The 21248-nt window shown below is 35.6% G+C and overlaps 2 protein-coding genes across 2 annotated transcripts; both read right to left on the reverse strand.

The window, feature by feature from the left end:
- Positions 1–678: 678 nt before the first annotated feature.
- On the reverse strand, positions 679–16183 carry LOC126024696 (ewing's tumor-associated antigen 1 homolog). Its single transcript, XM_049785142.1, has 6 exons — positions 15865–16183; positions 14712–14837; positions 14374–14450; positions 11243–11355; positions 9004–11009; positions 679–1571 (listed from the first exon to the last, which is right to left on the reverse strand). Exons 1-6 carry the CDS (start codon positions 16073–16075, stop codon positions 1456–1458), a joined length of 2649 nt encoding a protein of 882 aa, XP_049641099.1. The 5' UTR covers positions 16076–16183; the 3' UTR covers positions 679–1455.
- Positions 1456–16075, reverse strand: LOC126024130 (ewing's tumor-associated antigen 1 homolog). The gene is made up of 7 exons (XM_049784578.1): positions 15622–16075; positions 14712–14837; positions 14374–14450; positions 14173–14238; positions 11243–11355; positions 9004–11009; positions 1456–1571 (listed from the first exon to the last, which is right to left on the reverse strand). Exons 1-7 carry the CDS (start codon positions 16073–16075, stop codon positions 1456–1458), a joined length of 2958 nt encoding a protein of 985 aa, XP_049640535.1.
- Positions 16184–21248: the final 5065 nt, after the last annotated feature.

Raw genomic sequence — 21248 nt, forward strand, 5'->3', positions numbered from 1 at the left:
AGCTCTATACTGCCTTATGCTTTCTGGTTTGATTTGTAGTTTAGCAACTCTCAAACAAGCATAAAGTTGGGGGAAAGTGTCACAGAACAAATAAATTCAGTCATTTAATCCAGGGAAAGTCACATTTACTACAGAAAAATAAAAAGAAATCTCATTTTCATATACTGGAATAAAGTCTTTAATGTAACAAAATGAAAATTGAATTAAGTAGTCATTAACATACTTTTACATATTTTTTGCTTTATACAACAAAATAATGGCTGTTTCTACAAATAAATAATTTCACATACAAAAAAATGTAAAGCAAAAGGTTTATTTTGGGGGCCGGTGTGGTGGCGCAAGGGGTAAGGAATCTGTCTGCCTTGCCAGTGCTAGCCTAGAACGGACCACGGTTAGATCCCCAGGTGTCCCATATAATCCAAGCCAGGTACGATTTCTGAGCACAAAGCCAGGAGTAACAACCCCTGAGTGTCACCGGGTGTGGCCCCAAAACAAAACAAAAAAGGTTTATTTGTCTAGGTATCCCAAAACAATTCTAATAACCTTAGCATAATCACAACTTGCCTGTGACTTATAAACTAACTCTTCATTTTTCTTATCTACCAATGTTGAACCAGATATCCAAAGTTTTTGCTAATTTTAAGTATACATATACCCCTAAAAAGAGAAAGTATCATGATTTGAAAGTGGAGGATTTGGGAGGCAGTGGGGGGACAACACTTAGTGGCACTCAGGAATTACTACTCCTGGCTCTGTGCTCAAAAATCGCTCCTGGAAGGCTTGGGGGACCATATTGGATGCTGGAGATAGTACCAGGGTTGGCCACATGAAAGGCAAATGTGCTGTTTGCCTACTATGCTATTGATCCAGCCCCATAAGTGGATTTCTTAAATCAGTTTTTGGTCAGTTTCCAAAATGGATCTTATCAGAAAATTAAAGATAAAATCTACTTCAGAATAATAAATAAAAAATAGCAATTTCTTTACAAATTACAATTCTTCATTTCCCAAAAACTTTGTTCCTAACAGTATGGAAGTATTAGAATTCAGAAATTCACGAAAGTTTTAGGAAAAGGGTTACTGAAAGGAATGCTGTAAGTAACAGTCTGTTAATTTAGTCAAATCTCAGCTCAGGAAAACATTTTACAGTTTAAAACTAAGTAGATTACATACTTTTCAATGGTCTTCTCTAATCAAATTATTTAAAACCATAACAATTTCCTTCAGTATAATTGATGACCTTGAATTTTGAAAACACAACCAACCACTTTGGTATCTTTCTCTAAGGTAATGTTTCACCAACTATTCCAAACAGCAATCTATTAAATAAAGTAGAAGTCCATGCTTTACAACTCAGCATTAAATTTCTCACAGAGAAATCAAAAAGAATATTTTTCCTATCATAGATAGTTATTGTCTGTATTAATTCTTCCAAATAATATTCCATTACAGAAATTCAACTGGGAGCTGCCTTTACAGTTGTTGCCTGTGCTCTGGCCATTCTTCGAACCATTGCTTCTTGTCTTTTTCTCTGAATTTCTTCAGGAGAGCACTTTCTATTTTTCTCTTCCTCTAAAATTTAAACAAAATGCAGAGGTAAGTTTTACAAACTGTAGTCATCCTGAATGAGTTTTAATTTTTATTTTCTAATTATCCAGATTTGTCACAATGGTTTGGCTACTGACTCACACCAAATTATTAAGCAGAAGATTCCAAGTATATACTATACAACAACAACAAAAACAAATACTACTCTGTTTCCTTTTTGTTTGTTTTGGGGCAAACCCAAAATACTGGTCTCATTGTTTAGGGGTTTATTCCTGGCTCTGAAGTCAGGAATCACTCCTGCCAAGTTTAGGGAAGCATGTGTCAAGCTCTGGTTGGCCACATACAAGGCAAGTACCCTATCTGTTGTACTAATAAGCCTCAGCCCTCTATTCCTTTATGAAATATTCTTTGCACAGTCTTATAAAATTAATTTGACTAAAACTTATTATCACTATGCAGAAAAGTTTCACACCTAAATGAATACATTTGAAAAACAAGGTGGTCTTTTAAAAGGTTATATAACCATAAATAAAAAATAAGGCAAATCATAATCAATGAGAAATTGATTATAAGAAAGTCAACTTTGAATGCTTTATTATCCTTTTTTGTTTTTCATTTAAACTACAATTGATGGTACTTCTGTAGGTGCTGCTCTCCAGCATTGAAGACCCACAAAGTATACCTCCAGTTACATGAGCCATCTTCTCAACTTTGAATCTGAAATCTTATATATATATGTACATATATATATACACACATATTCATATACACACATATGCATATATATATAAAATGTAGAGCATTTAATGCATTCCTATGCAGCATAATTTAGAGTCTATTTCAGGCAAAAATACTATAAAATAATGCTGAATAAATTAAAATAAGCTTATATTTTAATAATATCTATTTTCCTACTGCCAAAATCCTGAGTTATAATAAAATAGAATCTACAGAACAATTGGAAGAACAGAATTTATATTACGTGTAGGCAAAGGCTCTAAATTATAAGACATTTCTTTTTTATTTATTTGAAGTGCTTAGGGGTTACTCTACTCTTGGTTCTTATGCTCAGAAATAATTCTTGGCAGGCTTAGGTCAGGGGACCATATATTCTGAGGACTGAACTCCAGTAGGATGAATATGAGGCAAATGCCCTACCCACTGGGCTATCACTCTGGCCAGACATTTCTATTTTTAAGGGAAAAAATGTATCACCTGCTTCACTTTCCTTTCTTGGGTCTAATCAGAAAAGGAAGTGGGAAGATATGTTCAGAATTGAGACATCTTAAATAAATTACTCTGATGATTCTGATACTTTTTATTTCCTTAGCCAATTATCTCAAAGATTCTAGCTATTTTTTTCCTTATAATTGGATAGATTATTTTTTAGTCTAACATTTGGAAAATATAATAATGAACATTAACAGAGTTCATATTTAATTGACCGTAGTTTTAAAGAAAACAGGTTAATAATGTTTTACATCATAATTGGTAATAGAACTTCAAATTATATAATAAAGTCACACCATAAATATCTGATTTACAGACTCATCCATTCTCCCATCAGTCCTTTCTTAAACTCAATCTTCAATTGAGTTTATATATATACACACACACACACACATATAAAACTTAAATTGTTACAAAATACAAAGCAATAGTAGTTCACTATGCTAAAGCAGGGTCAGCATTTTTGGTGCGGCCATTAAAGAAAAGAAAGTATATTAACATTTGAGGGTAAAATTAGTTTTAGTTTCAATACAACTTCTGCCATTACACTATGAAAATAGCCATGAACCTATATACAAAAACATATCTTGCAGTTTAGTTATACATTATTTATGAACATAAAGATCCATATTTTTCGTAAGTTCTAAATATTCAGTTTTTAATTACTAAAATATAAAACTCATTTTTGCCTGTTGGCTATACAAAAAGCAAACTTTGAATTAAATTTAAAAGACTATATAGCCTGTCAAACCCTTTAAGCATAAATTTCATTAAAATAGGGGTGGGTTTTTTTTTTTTTTGGTAGAACACTTTGCTAAAGAAAATCCAAATAAAAACCAGTAGAAACAATGTTAATAATAGATGATTACAAGTATCAATAAGCATAAAGGAAAACATTGGAAAAACTGGATACTCATCTATCCAAAATGCAAACATAATATTAAATGAGTTTTGTGGGGTGTCAAATAATCTGGACACTTATTCTATAATGGAATTATAACTCAAATAAATAAATTCATGATAGGTCAATGGTTACCTTATTTAAATATAGAGATTGATAATTTTTAAAGTTTTAAAATTTAACACTTAAGTTCTAACACAGAACATAACTTTAAACTCAAAAAACGTTTTCTTCTCTGAAATGGAGTTCAGATTGGAAATGCTTAGGCTGTTCAAAGAGCTGAAAGAAAAACCATACAAACACAGAAATGATAAAAATACAAGAAGAAATATCATAACTGAAAAACTTGGTAAGTGAATGAAAAATTCATTGGAAAGCCTCATCAGCAGAGTAACAGTTGATGAAAACTGAATCAGGAAGCTTGAAGTTGAAGTGCAGAAAACTTCCAAACAGCAGTAAAAGATGAAAAAAATCCTCAAAATAAATGTTGACAACATTAGATCTTTGGGTTAAATTCAATAGAAACAACATATGAATGGGAACTCAAGAGAGCCAGGAAGAAAACATGGATGAAGAAGCAATAAAGACACTGTGGCTGAGAAGTTCTCAGAGTTGAAGACCACATGTACTCATCACATCCTGGATGACCAAAAAGTACCATCTATGTATGGGTCCTAAAGAAAACACCCTAAGGTACATCCTAGTTACAATAATGAAAACCATAGGAATAGAATACTGAAAGCAACAACAATAACAAAAATTACATACAAAAGAGCATCCTAAAGATTTCCAGGCCCTAAGGATATAAGGAAAATAAAGTAAATTAATGCCAAGAATACTTCATCCAGCCAGACTCACTCAAATTTAAAGAATGATATACAGCTTCATGGACATACAATATCCTCATAACTTAGAAATTCAGAACACTTTTAAGAGAACTAAAGGGGCTACTGCACTCAGCTGACCCAGGACAGACCTTGGTTAGATCTCCCAGCGTCCATATGGTCCCCCAAGCCATGAGCAATTTCTGAGCGCATAGCCAGAAGTATCACATGACCCTGAGCATCACCAGGTGTGGCCTCAAAAAACAAAAACAAACAAACAAAAACTTCAGCACTGCTTTGTCACCTTTTGATAGATCAACCAGGCTAAAATTCAACAAGGATATACTGGGTCTGAAAAAAGAATATGAAGAAAAAAGGGCTTAGTAGATATGTAAGTCTCTTTTCAGGTGTACATGGGACATTCTTCAAGACAGACAACAAACATACTCCATAAAATCAAGAGGACAGAAATTTTATCACCTATCTTCTCACACCACAGTAAACTGAAAATAGAAGTGAATTACAAACAGAAACAGAGAACTGTAAATTGAAAGTTTCATTAATGAAAAACTACTGGGTCAGAGAAAACATTAATGAGAAAAATCAAGATTCCTGAAAACAAACAAGAATGAGGATACAAACTATCAGAATTGTGACACATTGCAAAAACAGTATTAAAAAATATCCATAGCATTGCAAACATTCATCAGGAAGAAAGGGCCTACATATATAACTTTTTGGCATAGTTTAAGAAATTGGAAAATGATCAACAAAACGAACCAAAAGCAGGTAGGAAGAATACTAAAACTTAGAGCAAAAAATGGGGCTAGAGAGATGGCAGTGATAGGGCGTTTGCCTTGCACACAGCCAATCCAAGATGGACAGCAGGTTCTAAACCCGGCATCCTATATGGTTTCCAGTGCTTGCTAGGAACTATTTCCGAGGGTAGAGCCAGGAGTAACGCCTGAGTGCTGCCAGGTAAGGACCACCCCCAAAATCAAAACCAAAAGTCAAAAAAATTAGAGCATAAGTTAATGAACTGGAAATCCCCCAAAAAAGAACCCCCCCCCCAGGAGCCGGAGAGATAGCATGGAGGTAGGGTATTTGCCTTGCATGCAAAAGGATGGTGGTTTGAATCCTGGAATCTCATATGGTCCACCGAGTCTGACAGGAGTGATTTCTGAGCGTAGAGCCAGGTGTAACCAAAAAAAAAAAAGGAAGGAAGGAAGGAAGGAAGGAAGGAAGGAAGGAGGGAGGGAGGGAGGGAGGGAGGGAGGGAGGGAGGGAGGGAGGGAGGGGGAGAGAGAGAGAGAGAGAGAGAGAGAGAGAGAGAGAGAGAGAAAGAAAGAAAGAAAGAAAGAAAGAAAGAAAGAAAGAAAGAAAGAAAGAAAGAAAGAAAGAAAGAAAGAAAGAAAGAAAGAAAGAAAGAAAGAAAGAAAGAAAGAAAGAAAGAAAGAAAGAACCCCCCCAAAAAATCAATGAAAGCAAGAGTTAACTCTTAGAAAATTAAACATCAATAAGCCAAAGCATGTCTCACAAAGGAAAAGATAAAATTCAAATACACAGAATAAAAAAAGGGAAGATGCCACAACAGAAATTACAGAAATACAAAAGGCTAATCAGACATTACTTTGAGAATCTTTATGCCAGAAAACTAAGAACTTGGAAAAAAATGGATAAATTCTTGGGTTCCTATAATCCAGGGGTGGCAAACAAGTTCGACACAAAGAGCCAAAATTTTAAACTGTGAGTCAGAGAGCCACACCACACAGAGACCTGCCAAAACAGATAAACACTCACACAAAAGCATACAATTTTAACAATAATATATATATATATATATATATATATATTTTTTTTTTTTTTTTGCTTTGTTTTGTTTTTTTGTTTTTGGGCCACACCCGGCGGTGCTCAGGGGTTACTCCTGGCTGTCTGGTCAGAAATAGCTCCTGGCAGGCACGGGGGACCATATGGGACACCGGGATTCGAACCAACCACCTTTGGTCCTGGATCGGCTGCTTGCAAGGCAAACGCCGCTGTGCTATCTCTCCGGGCCCCACAATAATATATTAAACACATATTGCATTTTGCCATTTTGAGTGAGGGTAAAAATCCTGCAGTGATGGTGATGGTGTGTTGCGTCCTCCACACTAAGAACTAAAGGCAAGATGTGACCCCACATGTGACACACGGGTCCCCCCCTCCCCCGCTGGCCTGTGTAGTTGTTTCCAAGGGATGAGAGACAGGATGATGCAGCTCGGAGACTCCTTGCTCGGAGATCTCTCCTCAGAGGCCCCTCCTCAGAAGCAGCAGAACAAAATCCAAACTTGGCAAAGAACCACAGTATACAAAATGATAAGAGGCAGAGAGCCACATTCATTTTGGCCAGGTGCCGCTCGAGCTGCGTGTTCATCACCCCTGCTATGATCTCTGAAGGTTGAGTCAAGATGCTCTGGTTGGTATACCTGAATACACCTATAACTATATAGGAAATTAAAAGTAAAATGGTAATCAAAAATTTCCCACCAAAATGAAAGTCGGGTACAGATGGATTCACTAATGAATTCTTTCAGAACTTTAAAGAAGATTTACTGCCAATGCATTTAAAACATTTTCCAAATAAAGAAACAGAAATACTTCCAGAGGCCAGAGGTAGCAGAGTGGTAGGGCGTTTGCCTTGAACACGACTGGCCCAGTATGAAAACCTGGATTTGATTCCCGGAATCCCATATGGTCCCGGGAGCCAGGAGCAATTTCTGAGTGCAGAGCCAGGAGTAATCCTTGAGCACTGCCAGGCAAGGCTCCAGAACAAACAAAGCAAAAAAAAAGAGATATTTCTAAACAGTTTCTATGAAGATAGCATCACCCTGATACGAAAAAAAGACAGGTACAACATACATACAAAGAACTGTAGGTGGATATACTTGAACAGATGCAAACATCCTCAACAAAATATTAGCAAATAGAATCCAACAATTCATCAAAAAAAATCAGATACCGTGACCAAGTAGGATACACTCCAGGGATGTAAGGATGGTTTAACATACACAAGTCAATAAACATAAAATACCATTATCAATAAAATGAAAAATAAAAATCATTTGATCCGATCAATATATGTAAAGAAAGTACCTAACAAGGTCCAGCCCCATTCAAGATAAAAACTCTCAATAAGATGGGAATTGATGCAACTTTCCTCAATGTAGTTAAAGCCATTTGCCACAACTCCACAGTAAGCATATTTAATGAAGAAAATCTAAAAGCCTTTTCTCTAAGACCTGAAACAAGACAAGTTTGCCCCATCTTGGCACTTCTACATTGCCATAGAAATTTGGCAAGGAAAATATATCAAGGGTATCCACATAGAAAAAGTAGTCAAGCTCTCACTATTTGCCGATGACATGATACTGTTTCTAGAAAATCCTAAAGACTTGACAAAAAAGCTTCTAGAAATAATAAATTAGTACAGTAAACTGGCAGTCTACAAAATTAGTACACACACCCATGGCTTTCTTTATACAAATAATGAAAGAGGAAAGATGAAAAAAATTACATTCAATATGCCTCAATCGAGTACCTCAAAATCAAGTAGAGGTGAATGACCTATACAAAACAAAACATTACTTCAAGAAATAAAAGTGGACATAAGAAAATGAAAGTATATCACCCCCTTAATGGATTGGGAGGATTAATATCAATAAAATGGGAATACTTCCCAAAGCACTGTAGATTTAATGCAATTCCTATAAGGATGCCCATACATATTTCAAAGAAATAGATCAAACACTTCTGAAATTCATATGGGAAATATTTGGCACTTCTATGCACACTGCAGCACCATTCACAATAGCCAGAATTTGTAAAGAAGCCACGTGTCCGAGATCAGATGAATGGATAAGGGAAATGTGATAGATCTACACAGTAGAATACTACACAGCTGTTAGGAAAAATCAAGTCATGAAATTTGCTTCTACATGGATGGATATGGAGAGCATTATACTGAGCAAAATGAATCAGAGGGATAGGGATAGCTGTAAAATGATTCCACTCGTATGTGGAATTAAAAAATAAAAAATATATATAGTACAGTAAAAGATAAAATAAAGTCCTGGAGGGCTGGTCCATGGTAGGAAGATTGCCACAAGGAACAGGGGAGTAAGTAGTTAGGCAGAGACAAGATCACTTTGACAATGATAGTTGGAAATAATCATGCTAGACCAGAAATGGGTGTTGAAAGGAGTGATATTTCTTCAGTAACAATATTGCAAACCGGTGCCTTAAAGGAAGGGGGAAAAAAAAAGAGAAGTAAAAAGTCTAGCAGAGGCAGGCAAGAAGGTAGGAGGTAAACTTGAGATACTGATGGCAGGACATGTGAACTGGTAAAGAGGCAGGTGTTGTGCATTGTATATTTTAAACTCAATCACACACAATTTTGTAAAAAATATACTAAACAACTTGTGTAGTTCAAGATAACCTTCAAACTAAAACAATTCATACATACCTTTAGAAGGTTGTTTTAAAGATGCAGAAAGTTTCACTGAGGTTTGCTGTTGAAAAGTTTCCTTATAAAATGGGTTGAGAGTTTTATTCTCTAAATCATGTGGAATTTTAGTATCAGAACCACTTTGTGACAAGTAGTTTTGGTTAAACTGGGAATGAACTTGAGGATTTTTCATTCTTGTAAAGGTATACTTAGAAGATCTAACAGTTCTGTTAAGGTCTCTCAAAGTTTTATCTGTTATATTCCTATGGGACATACACTGGGTGTTTAAGTTCTTCTCAGGAGCAATTTCTATAGTCTGATGATGTTCTGATGAAGTTGCTACAAGAACTGGTTTGGAATTATTCACTTGTATTGGAACATCAGAATTATTCCGAGAAAAATGTAGATTATTTTCCTGACAGTTTGTACTCTTAGAATAGATAGATAAGTTTGTCGTAGCACCTATAAAACCTGGAGAATTTCCATAAATTTCCCTTTTCTCCATCTTCACTGATTTATTTATTTGTGGACTATTTGTCAATGAAGTCTTTTGCCCCGAAATGCTGCACAGATTCAAATGCTTTGATTGTAGCAATGAACTTCCTTGTACAGATGGAGTAAACATGTTTTTAGAACCATGTTTGGAACTGTTATGGATATTAAGTATATTTTCTGATGTCTTACCATCTTCTTTGTCTTGACTCAGTTTTTCAATATCATCACATGCTTGGTATAATAAATCATCATCAACATCATCTACTTCCCAGGTATTTTCTAATTGGTGACACGCTTTAATTATTTCATTGGATAATACTGGGTCACTCCAGTCATCAAAGAGTAAGCCTAATTTTGATGCATTAGTTTGATTTGAGTTACAAACACTGGCTTTACTGTCCAAAATTGAAGAATTACAAGGCTCTATACTAGCAAGTGTTTTCAAAGACTGATTCAAATTTGACTTGTTTTTCTGTTCATTTGAATACCATGTGTTCGAAGACATTTTGCTAGATGTATTTATAGTCGAAGTAAATTTTGAATGAATATCTTCCTTTATTTTTGTTGGATAAGCTCTAACTGTACAATCCTGATATTTGTCTTCAACAACTGTATTCAAAGATTTGTCAAATTTCATCTTATTTTCACTTGATGGTAATTTGTTTAATACTTTACCACTTGGATTTGGTAGAACTCTATATTTACTTGCATCTATTAATTCACTATTGCGTGTCTTTGAACAAAGATCTTGAGAATTTTTTGAATCTTTTAACCTCACATCTAGATTTGTATTTGTTTTTGAATTACTTTCATCATTTTGAATATTAAAGGTATAAGGTTCATTTTGATCAGCAAGGCAAAGTTCAGATGATCTGATATTTTGCATAATATAAGGTTCATTACTCAGTAACTTTTCCCAATCATCCTCAAAATCACTGGTAGTGAGTGTATCAATAGGCCTTCTGGAAGTTCTTGCTGCTTTAGTACAAGCTGACACACATGATTTTGACATCAAAGGAGCATCTTCTTGATGAGAAAGTGATCTATGAGTTTTACTTTGCAGCTTTTCAGTGACCAGAGTTTCGTTAGTAATGACGTTTTCCTCTTTCAAAGGACTTTTTTTTGCAATGACAGTATTACTAGTATTCAAAAGTGCATATGATGAATCTTGGCTTAACACTCCACTACATTTCTGAGTAGAACCATCAAAGATGGCATTAAAGGCAGCTTCAGCACTTAGGTCAAATGGTTTCTGATTGATAATTTGATCATTTTCAACAGATATCTTGCTGTTTTCTTTAATTGATTTCTTCTTTATTATTGAATTATCTATTTCAGGAATTATGCCAGGTAATAAATGCATCTGTACGTTTTCTTTAAAATTATTTAAAATCTCTGCTTCTGAACTTTTATGAATAAAAACATGATTTATCTTGTTCTGCTCTTGAATCCCATCAAGCTCTTCCATATTCTTGTCAAATTGTTTAGCCAACTTCATAAGCTCTTCTTCTCTATTTTGTGTTTTTAACCTATTAAATAATTTGTAAAAAAAAACTTAATATTTATTAATTATTAAATACAATACTAGATATAATTAGTAATTTTAATGTTAGTATACTCACACATCACAACACATTGTGGCCAAATTTTTATAAAACAAAATTAATAAAAATAATTTATATTTTTATTTAAAAAGAACACGATACCACTTACGATGTCCACTTAACTAAATTTTTAGAAAGCAAAATACATTTTAACTTACTTTATACAGTTGATTTTTCCTCTTGATTTTCCTTTTGCTTCATTGGGTGTACAAGGAATAGCAGTTTCACCAATCCATATGCCCAACAAAGAGTTTGTTGGTGGTTTTTCATCCTTTGGCAAGAGAGAGGGGGGAAAAAAACAGGCATAAAAGTACACTCCCATGAGAGGGAATGAGGGAAGAAAGAAAGTCATTCTGAAAATTGTTTTAGCAATATATTTTCCTAAGATGATAGTTACTAAAAAAATTACAAATAAATGAAAAGTTGAGGTAATAAGAAGTTGTAGTAAATGATCCACTTAATTATAGAAGGCATTCAGAATTGGGACTTCCTTACTTTCAATACATTTTTTTAATAATTTTAATTTAACAAATGCATATTTAACATTTAGTAGTAAAAGCACACCTCGCAAAAGAAAATGGACTTATTTCATTTGTCATAAGAAATTTATAAAAATAAACAGTACCAATACAAATTCATAGCAAAATAATCAAAATGAATAAATAAAACTACATATGGAAATATTTTATTACCCAATTCTCTACGAATCTTTAATCACATTAGTTTTGCAAAATATACCAACAAAGATATAAAATTAATTCACTTTCAGACTCAGTATTTCTATTTGTTTCAAAAGCCAACTTAAATTTAGTGAAAATAATATTCTGTATGACTGAATTATAAGTTTTAAAACCATTTACCCAAGTAGTTTGAAATTCATTTCCCACGTTCAGAGAATACACAAGGATTCTGTATACTTAAGCCCTATAGATGTTTTTAATCCAACTAGTATAAAATATTTTAAAATTTTTCATGAGGGCCTGGAATGTGGCTTTGCCGTATAATACACTGTTTGGCAAGTCCTGAATTTAATCCCCAATGCCATAAAAAGTATATCAATACTTACGTATTTTAATTCTCAACTATAATCCAGGTACAAGGGATCAAGACATAATTTAATCAATAGGATTATCTCTACTAAAACTGTATACCAATGACAAAAAAAAAATAATGCTCAATTAGTGTGTAAAAAGTATCCCTGAAGCAAAATCACTGTTCAATTAAAATAAAAGCATGTAGTTTTAAAATTTTTGAAAATACTGTGATGATGTATTTGACTATTTGAAAATAGTACATCAAAACAACACTGAGAATATTACAAACTTTTAGAAATAATATTGTCATGTTTTAAAAGTGCTAAGTTGAAAAGGTAACTATTGTTTTATCATTTCTTAGGCTGGTTAGTCCAAACACATAAAAATAAAAATATTGCATTATGTTTCCCTCATGAAAAAAAAAACCACAATTAAAAAGATCTGTTAACTTATGAAGTAAATAGTATGGCATAAGTGCTATTTAACTAATGTACTATGTAAAATGAATTTCTATGACATGTCAAAATGGAATGTAGAGCTAATAGCAACAAAGTTGTTTTGACTGGTTATTATTTCTAATAATTATATAGCATTAAGAAAAATGTTCTGTCTCTTACATGAAGATGGTGATCTGCTTAACCATATTGGGCTATTCTATCTACTACTTATGGTTCAATAATCACTATCGAAGGAAAAATCTATGGAAAACTACATTTATTTCATACAAACTAGACACTAAACAAAACCCATTAGTTTAGTTTTAAATTTTGCTAAATAAGAAAGTGAACAAAGTAAAGAGGCTATTTCCATTTCACTAAAATAGTACAGACTGACAAAAAATTTTGAAGACGTGTCTACTTTAACACATTTATAATTTAATATAATCTTGCATTTACAGCACCCTTTGGTATACCAAGGATTTTTATATACTTAAAGTTTTTGTTTTTGGGTCATACCCGGGTGGCGCTCAGGGTTACTCCCGGCTCTGCACTCAGAAATTGCTCCTGGAAGGCATGGGGAATCATGAAATGCCGCGATTCGAACAACCGTCTGTCCTGGATCTGGCTATGTGCAAGGCAAATGCCCTACCACTGTGCTATCTTTCAGACTCCTATCTACTTTAATTTTTATATTATTTCATGACAAAAGCATACAATTTAAAATTTTTATCACTGATTCTTACTTTAGTAACTTGAAAAGTGACTGCATATATTGTGAAGCAACAACAAAAAAATTTATGTTTTGGTAAAAAATTATCATTCTAAGAAGCTAAAAGATATGTTTAGGAAAATATAATTTCAAATTTACAATTTCCCCCAAAACTGCATTGAAGTAGTGTAGGGGAAGTTTATTGTAGAAAAACTGCAAACCTTTAGAGATCTAGGAATCTGAGAGAGGTACAAATAAACTCAAGGGTTCTTAACCCAAGTTATTTGAGCTGAAGCCCAAACCACTCAGTGAATGGCCTAGGGGCAGGAGACCTATATATAATCACTTATCTGTCACCCTTCCCCAGAGGAAGACAAGTTTTAGAGATTATACCTCAAACCTCCTCATTCCTCACATTCCTTTAAGAGATTGTAAATCCCCTGAAGTTTAGTTAGTATAGTGTACATATTGAGAATGTTTGTTATCTACTCTTCTTTTGATGACTGATAGTCAGGGCTCTCCATTCATGAGCCAGTCTGACCCCAAAGCTTTCTCTCTTGTTTGTCATGTTTTCTTTTCTTTTTTTTTATTTTGGCCTACACCCAGTGACATTCAAGGGTTACTCCTGGCTATGCACTCAGAAATCACTCCTGGCTTGAGGGACCACATGGGACGCCAGTGGATCAAACCGAAGTCAGTCCTAGGCTACTGTGCACAAGGTAGGCGCCTTACACCCTGTGGCACTGCTCTGGCCCCATTTGGGAGGGGGTGTCACACCCTGCAGCATTCAGAGTTTACTCCTGGCTCTACACTCAAAAATCACTCCTGGAAGTCTTGCGGGACTACATGGGAAGCAAGGATGGATTTGAACCACCGTCCTTCTGCATACAAGGGAAACACCCTACCTCCATGCTATCTCGCCTCACAGCCTCTGCATCAGGCCCATTCATTTGGAGCTGGTCTCCAACAAACTAGTAGACAAGTTAAAGTAATGCTTGGTGCTTTACTTCAGCAAACTATATATGGCAAAATGTTTTTACATGAGTTAAACGAGGACTCAATGCCATGTTCTTCAGGTTTAAAATAAACTATAAAATGATGTTTACCTGAGGGGCAATTCGGTTAACAATATGTGAGATCACATCACTATCGGTAGTGTAAATCTGTTTTTTTCTTCCTTTACCTAAACAAACAGAAACATTTTTGTAAATTGTAAACCTACACCTTAAGAAACCCACTACCACTTAAAAAATAGACACTCATTCTTAGAAAAAGAATTTTAATTAGCACAGCTTATATTGCAATGCACTGAGGTCGCATGCTTACTACTGACAATTACTATTTCCAAGAAAATCTGATGATCCTGCATTACCCAACTGAAAGTCTATTAATCCTAATCATTCATCAAATATTTACCCAAATAAAAAAGTTAATAAGCAATTACCTAACTGCTTTGTCATTGGTGAATTTTGATCCCAAAATATATCATTCTGTCCTTCTAGGTCATTAGGAGAACTGAAGGTCGATGACAAATCCATTTTCAGTATTCTCTCTGGGGTTTCATACTTTTCTATGTAAGAAGAAAAAGACAATTGTATATATTGCTTCAAATGCTGCATCACTTTTCAAATGTAAATGTAAAGTTAAGCACTGCTATCTAGTAGGTCTGTCAATGTACAACACCATAAAATCGAGTTCCATTCACTACCCCTCAGAAATTAGGCGGCACTGGAAACTACCAGTAATCGATGGATCCTTGTTAAAATCAACAATACATAGCAGAGACTGGACTAGGTTCATGTTTTGTTCCCTTTCTTCTACTTTATACAATTCAGCCAAGTTCTTTTTAAAAACCTTGTGCAGTATTTGGAGAGGGATAGTGAGCCTCAATCTAGTGTCACTTAAATTCCTGCAGGATCTTCCCAGCAGAAAAGCTTGATGGGAGTAAACTGAAAAAAAAAAAAAAATCTGGCTCTGGAAGATACACAGGTGACCCTTCTAGGGTTCAGGTCCTACCAAGATGCAATGATAAATCCGGTTTGCTCCTGAGAAGTCGCTTAGATGAAACACCAAAAAACTGAATAAAAAATAAATGAATTAAAAAAAAAAAACCTTTCCTAGAATTAAAAGACTCAAACAGGCACAGCCGGACTTCCTGTGAAGAGAGGCAGGAACTAAGCTTTAAGGGCTTATCTCCACGGGGCCCCTCCTTTAGACTCAACGTGAGGAAGTGGTTGGGGGGGGGGGAAATCACGCTGGGGGACTCACTGAGGGCTCACAGAGGGTCACCCCATTCGCCCTCAATGCTGGCCAAGTAGCAGCCTCCGAGTTTAGCAAACTCCCAGCTTACCTACCAAAAAGAGGTTTGAAAAACAGCACCAAGTCCTGCAAGAGGGCATGGAGTGGGTGTGCAGGCCTCCCAGGGCAGATCTCGAACTCCGGCCTGCGAGGCCTGCAAGCCGTGGGGCGCAGTGTGGGGTGACTGGGGCGGAATTTAGGTGACGAGTTAACAGAGTGAAGAGAACCAGGGCTGCCATCCCTTCCCTCCCCACGGCTTCCCAGTGGGGCTCGGGCGCCCCAGACTGCCGGCATCTCACCCTCGGGGTGACTTTTACTGCACGAAGAGGCTGCTGCAGGCGGCTCTCGCTGCACCCCGGGCCGAGGTGGCCTCTCTGCAGCCCCGCCATGGGCCGACTTCAGCCGCCTTTTCCCTGACTCGACCTTCAAGCCGCATTCCTCCGCCGCCGTGGCTTTGCGCGGTGTTTTCTTCAGAGTTGGGCTTTCCCCGTGTTTCCTTCGCCGACTCATTGCCTGCGATCTCCCTCAACTAGCCGTTTGTTTTGCATTTTACATTTTGCAGAGATAAGCGGGGGAACGGCGCTACCAGCAGAAACCCGCGCCTATGGCCGCCGCCATCTTGGCCCACTAGGCGCGCCTCAGAGGCGCGCGCTGATTGGCTGTGGCGGCGCAAGGGGCGGGTCTAGCGGGAGTCCTGGGCGGGCACTTCCGGGTGCCACCTTCTAATCTCTTAGGTTCTCCTAGATTTGACTGTCCTCTTAGGTAAGCCTTAGAGTTTGCAAAGCAAGACTGCCATCAGGAATTATTGAATTCGCTCGTCTCACTTTTTTTAAATTGGCAACTAACCTTGCACGTTACTCACATTTGGATGATGGAGGGGATTCAGAGTTTTTTAGGAAGAGTAAAAGAAAGGTATAGATTGAGAAAGAAGAAATCAAACCTCTTTTTTGTTTTTACCTATTCTAGAGCATTTCTGTTGGAGAAAATTGAAATGTAACTTAAGAATTAATTAATGACAATATAGTGTAAAGTCTGTTGTTTTCCCAAAGATAGGAACATGATCACTGGCAAGGACAGTTTTATAAGAACAGTGTTTAAATAACCAGCGATGAGTTTAACCAAAGTTTCAATACCCACCCCTCCAAAGAGAATGCACATTTTAAAAAGGGAAATTGACTACATATACATACATACATACATACATACATACATACATACATACATACATATATATATGTATATATATATATGGAGAATCATGCTATGCTATGGATTGCAATAGTCCAGGCTGTGGCAGCTGTAGGTTTTCACAAATAAGTTATACAGATTCAATTAAAATGGCATGTGTGTGTGTGTGTGAGAGAGAGAGAGACAGACAGACAGACAGACAGACAGACAGACAGACAGGAAACTAGGGACTTGGTGGTGGGAAATGTGCAAGGGTGAATGAATGTGCAGTGGCGGTGTACATTGTAAGATTGAAATTCAATCATGAACAACTTTGAAACTTCGGTGTTAAAATAAAATGCAAAACATTTTTCTTCGGTTAGATAGAAATCCTATAACTAAATTTTGGCATTTATATAAATGATATAAAGGATCATGAACAAATGATTTTTTTCTTTTCTGGAGTTCTTAGTCTTAGTAATATTTTCCTTGCCATGATTGTATTCAACCATCATATTGTTTCAAACCATATATTAAAGCCATTACATAGTTTGATATATTTATAGCAATATATTATATCTTGTGAAGTATTCAGATTGAAAACAGATTAAGATTCAATGTTCATTCTAGTTAACTAATGGGTATATTAAAAGACCAATGACTTTGGAAACATTCCATCTATCTACAGTAGTAGAAAGTTGCTATAAGAAGTTGTATAAAATGGATTGTTTCTTTTGTAGCTAAAAAGAGTGTATCAGCAAAACAAAAGAAAGGTGTTTCAGACTAAGCTACCTGCCCTTCAGAGAAGGCAAAGCGGTTATATGTAGATTACCTCTTTGTTGAGGTCCAAAAATGTTCAGATTGATTTGTTTAAATCTATACTGTTGGGAGAGGCTAAAACTGTAATTAGGTTAAAGCATTAAGTTGGTGGATTTGGCATGAATAATTAATTCTATTTTGAACATTTTGCAGAGGGGTCAGAGGTTGTATCATTTAAAATTCAAATTAACTACCTGAATTTCCATTGTCTAATTTAATAGGAATACTGTTAAATAGCTAAGGGATTTCTCTTATTCATCAACTAATTGAAAATTCCAAAATGGGGAAAGGGATTATCAGTTATCCACCACAACACTTTATTAAATATTGTTATGACTATCCAAAATTCTTAATTTACCTTAAAAAATACCCAACATACACTTAAAAAATAGAGAAGTTTTAAAAATTAAAAAAGCCTATTGGCTAAGCAGAAGAGATAGTAAAGCAAAGCAGGAAGTGTGCAATGCTCACCTTGCCTATGGCTGATCCAGGTTAGACGTCAGCACCACATATAGTCCCCCAGTACCATGGGAGTGATTCTTGAGTGAAGAACCAGGAGTAAGCCCTGAATATTGCCAAGTACAGTCCCCTTGAAAAAAAAAAATGCCTATAAAGTATTACTTTAATGGTAATATTTTAAAGGGTATTAATGTAGCAAATCAAATACTATCTTCTCATAATTATTTAAATCCTATACTACCTAAGTAAGGTAGACTTTATAAAAAGCATAATTCAGTTTCAAATAGCAAAAGTATGTAGAGTTTAGTGCATTCAGAATGATTATGATGGTGATCATTTTCCACAGGAACTATAATAACTTTTAGCTTGAAAGTTGATTAATACATAATCTGTTAAAGTTCTAAATGAAGGTTAACTTAAATGTACTTTTTGACTAAGTAACAGCATTTTTCAACCACTGTGCCGCAGTACACTAGTGTGTCGTGAGATATTGTCTGGTGTGCCGTGGGAAAAATTCCAGTTTCATCCATAAGATGAGGCTTCAGCTCACAAATAAACCAATCATTATAAAATACTTTATTATTTAATAATTATAGAATAATTTATTTGTGTTTATTTGATTCCTAATCAAGATAATTGCTTTATATATAGTCAATATAGTCACAGAGTTAAATTTTTTTTTAACATTTTCTAATGGTGGTGTGCCTCGTGATTTTTTTTTCATGAAAAAAATGTGCCTTTGCACAAAAAGGTTGAAAAAACACTGATGTAACTCACAAATAACAATTCCTTGATAGTTAACATGAAAAAGTTAATATAAAAGGTTAAGTCCTATATACTTTTAGGTGCAATACATTTAAACTTCAAAATGTAGCACTTTTAGATATTTAAATTGTACTTAATGCAATGAAAACTTTTTTAATAATCCCAAGTTAATTTTTTTTTTTTTTGGTTTTTGTACCACACCTGATGGTGCTCAGGGGTTACTCCTTGCTCTGTGCTCAGAAATTACTGCTGGCAGTGGGCCATAGAAGGGTATTGAACTTGGGTTGGCCTTGTACAAGGCAAGCACCTTCCCAGTTGTGCTATTGTTCCTGCCCCAAGTCACATATTTTTAAAGTAAAAAACAGATTGTATTTCGAGAAATAAGGAAGGGGACAGAGAGGATAAGAAAGTATAATGAATAGCAAGCTCAAGAGACACATGTTTCTCTAAAGGAGGAAAGAGCCTTGTTACTCAACACAGCATGAAAGTATGAAATACATATCGCAGGAGGGGCGACATATGCTCAGGCACCTTGTATCTAGGCAGCACATGTGTGTCCCTCCTTTGTTTTAAGTTGACTTTTATAGGTTTTCCCCAACCTAACTACATGCAGGGGTCCTCAAACTTTTTAAACAGGGGGCCAGTTCACTGTCCCTCAGACCATGGAGGGTCTGACTATAGTAAAAACAAAACTTATGAACGAATTCTTATGCACACTGCATATATCTTATTTTGCAATGAAGAAACAAAACAGATACAAATACAATATGTGGCCTGTGGGCCATAGTTTGAGGACCACTGATAGAGCTACATGGAGCTTTTGTTTTTGGTTTTGGGGTCCCACCCGGCGCCAGGTTTACACCTGGCTCAATGCTCAGAAATTGCTCCTGGCGGGCACTGGGGACCATATGGGATGCCGGGATTCGAACCACCATCCATCCTGTGTCGGTTGCCCTGATTCTTTGCTATCTCTCCTGCACCTACATAGAGCTTTCTACCCAGGTAAGAATCCTAAAAATCCCAAGAGGAGTAGTTAGTTGTAAGGGGTAATTGAAGGTCTTACTTGATACTCCTTTCTAGGTCTTTGTTCCTGCTGGCACATTTCAGTAGGTGGTCCAGTCTTCTGTGGGTATGCAGAGTAATGCAAGGTGATGTTCTTATCAATAATCAATGATGAGGTAAATCCTCTAAACCTGTCTTTTGGTTTTATTTCATCTAAAGAATATAGTGTGCCTTAAGGTGGGAGTGGGGGCCTTACCTGCCTACCTGCCTATTACAAAACCACAATTGCCTGTTTGTTTTCTCTTTTGTTCTGATGGTCCTTTTAATAACACCCTCTATAACTTAATGAATATATTCATAATATTTGAATATACATATACATATATTCTTAGAAATGATCTATAGACTATAATAATGTTAACTTCTTTATACATAAGGTTTTTTAAATGTTAATTACTTTATTTAAAAACCTGATACCACATACTTGACTTAACATTTGTTTTCAGGTAAGTGGAGCAAAATTATTTTACAAAAGAAAAATAAAAAGTAAAAAGAAGGAAAATAAGAGTATAACAAGAAAATATGTGAAAATGATTGCGTCTCACAAGGAGGTCATTAAGTCATTGTCAGATGGTATAGTAAGTTCTTGTTGCTAGTTGATCATTATTCTATTCTTTTTTTCCTGAACATTAGGTGGCTTCAGATGCATATTGGCATTTAACGTGGTGTTTCCTATAGGGATGACCCTATTTAAAATAAAATAGGAGATATTTCACAACCACAAATGCAGCCAAGCTGTTTAGGAATTCTAAGCATCATAGCGGATATTGTAGTTTTTGTAAGGCATGTTTTTGGCTACCAGGACTATCAGAAGTTCAAGAAGGCAGGGTTAGTTAGGGAGGGTGTCCACACTCACTCCAATAAAGTCCTGGTTATGTCAGAATTCCAGCATCCTGGAGAGAGCTTAGAAAGTAGTGAAGCAAAGTCATTTGGGAAGCAATGGTTGTGGGTGATAGGTTCAGCAGGTGTGACTTCAGTATGCTGGGGACTTGGCTCACCCTCTCTTCCTGTGATTGCCAACTTTCAGTCACATGGCCCATGTTCCCATAATTTTTCATGATTTGGTGTACATTTCTTTTGAGAACAGAGTGAGTCTAGGAACTGGCCTGAATGCAGACATGACAACTGCATTTATGTGCATGTTTTCAGCTGTCAGAGCATCCAGAAATAAACAATTCAGATTTGTTTTACGTGCAGAAATTATTTACCAGTAATAATTAAGTAAAAAAATAATTAAGTAAAAAAGGAGACTTTGTGTGTCTTTTATTAGGCTCTTTTTTGTGGTATGATTGCCTTGTCATTTAGATTCCAACAATACTAGACTGAATCAGTGGCAAATTGTAAGAAGTCTTGGTTTCAGAAAAAAATAAAAAGAGCAAACAAATAAACAAAAAACAATAATGTGCTCTGA

The sequence above is a fragment of the Suncus etruscus genome, chromosome 12 (assembly GCF_024139225.1).
Source record: "Suncus etruscus isolate mSunEtr1 chromosome 12, mSunEtr1.pri.cur, whole genome shotgun sequence".
Lineage (NCBI taxonomy): Eukaryota > Metazoa > Chordata > Mammalia > Eulipotyphla > Soricidae > Suncus > Suncus etruscus.

Excerpts from the sequence above, each read along its gene's own strand:
- LOC126024696 (XM_049785142.1), bottom strand. The coding sequence starts at position 16,075 with ATGAGTCGGCGAAGGAAACACGGGGAAAGCCCAACTCTGAAGAAAACA. Across the intron at positions 11,010-11,242 it reads GGAAAAATCAACTGTATAAA|GTTAAAAACACAAAATAGAG; the intron begins GTAAGTTAAAAT and ends ATTATTTAATAG. Across the intron at positions 1,572-9,003 it reads TTTAAAACAACCTTCTAAAG|AGGAAGAGAAAAATAGAAAG; the intron begins GTATGTATGAAT and ends TTTAAATTTTAG.
- LOC126024130 (XM_049784578.1), bottom strand. The coding sequence starts at position 16,075 with ATGAGTCGGCGAAGGAAACACGGGGAAAGCCCAACTCTGAAGAAAACA. Across the intron at positions 14,239-14,373 it reads TTAACCGAATTGCCCCTCAG|TTTGTTGGAGACCAGCTCCA; the intron begins GTAAACATCATT and ends CTTGTCTACTAG. Across the intron at positions 11,356-14,172 it reads TGAGGCGAGATAGCATGGAG|GATGAAAAACCACCAACAAA; the intron begins GTAGGGTGTTTC and ends CTCTTGCCAAAG.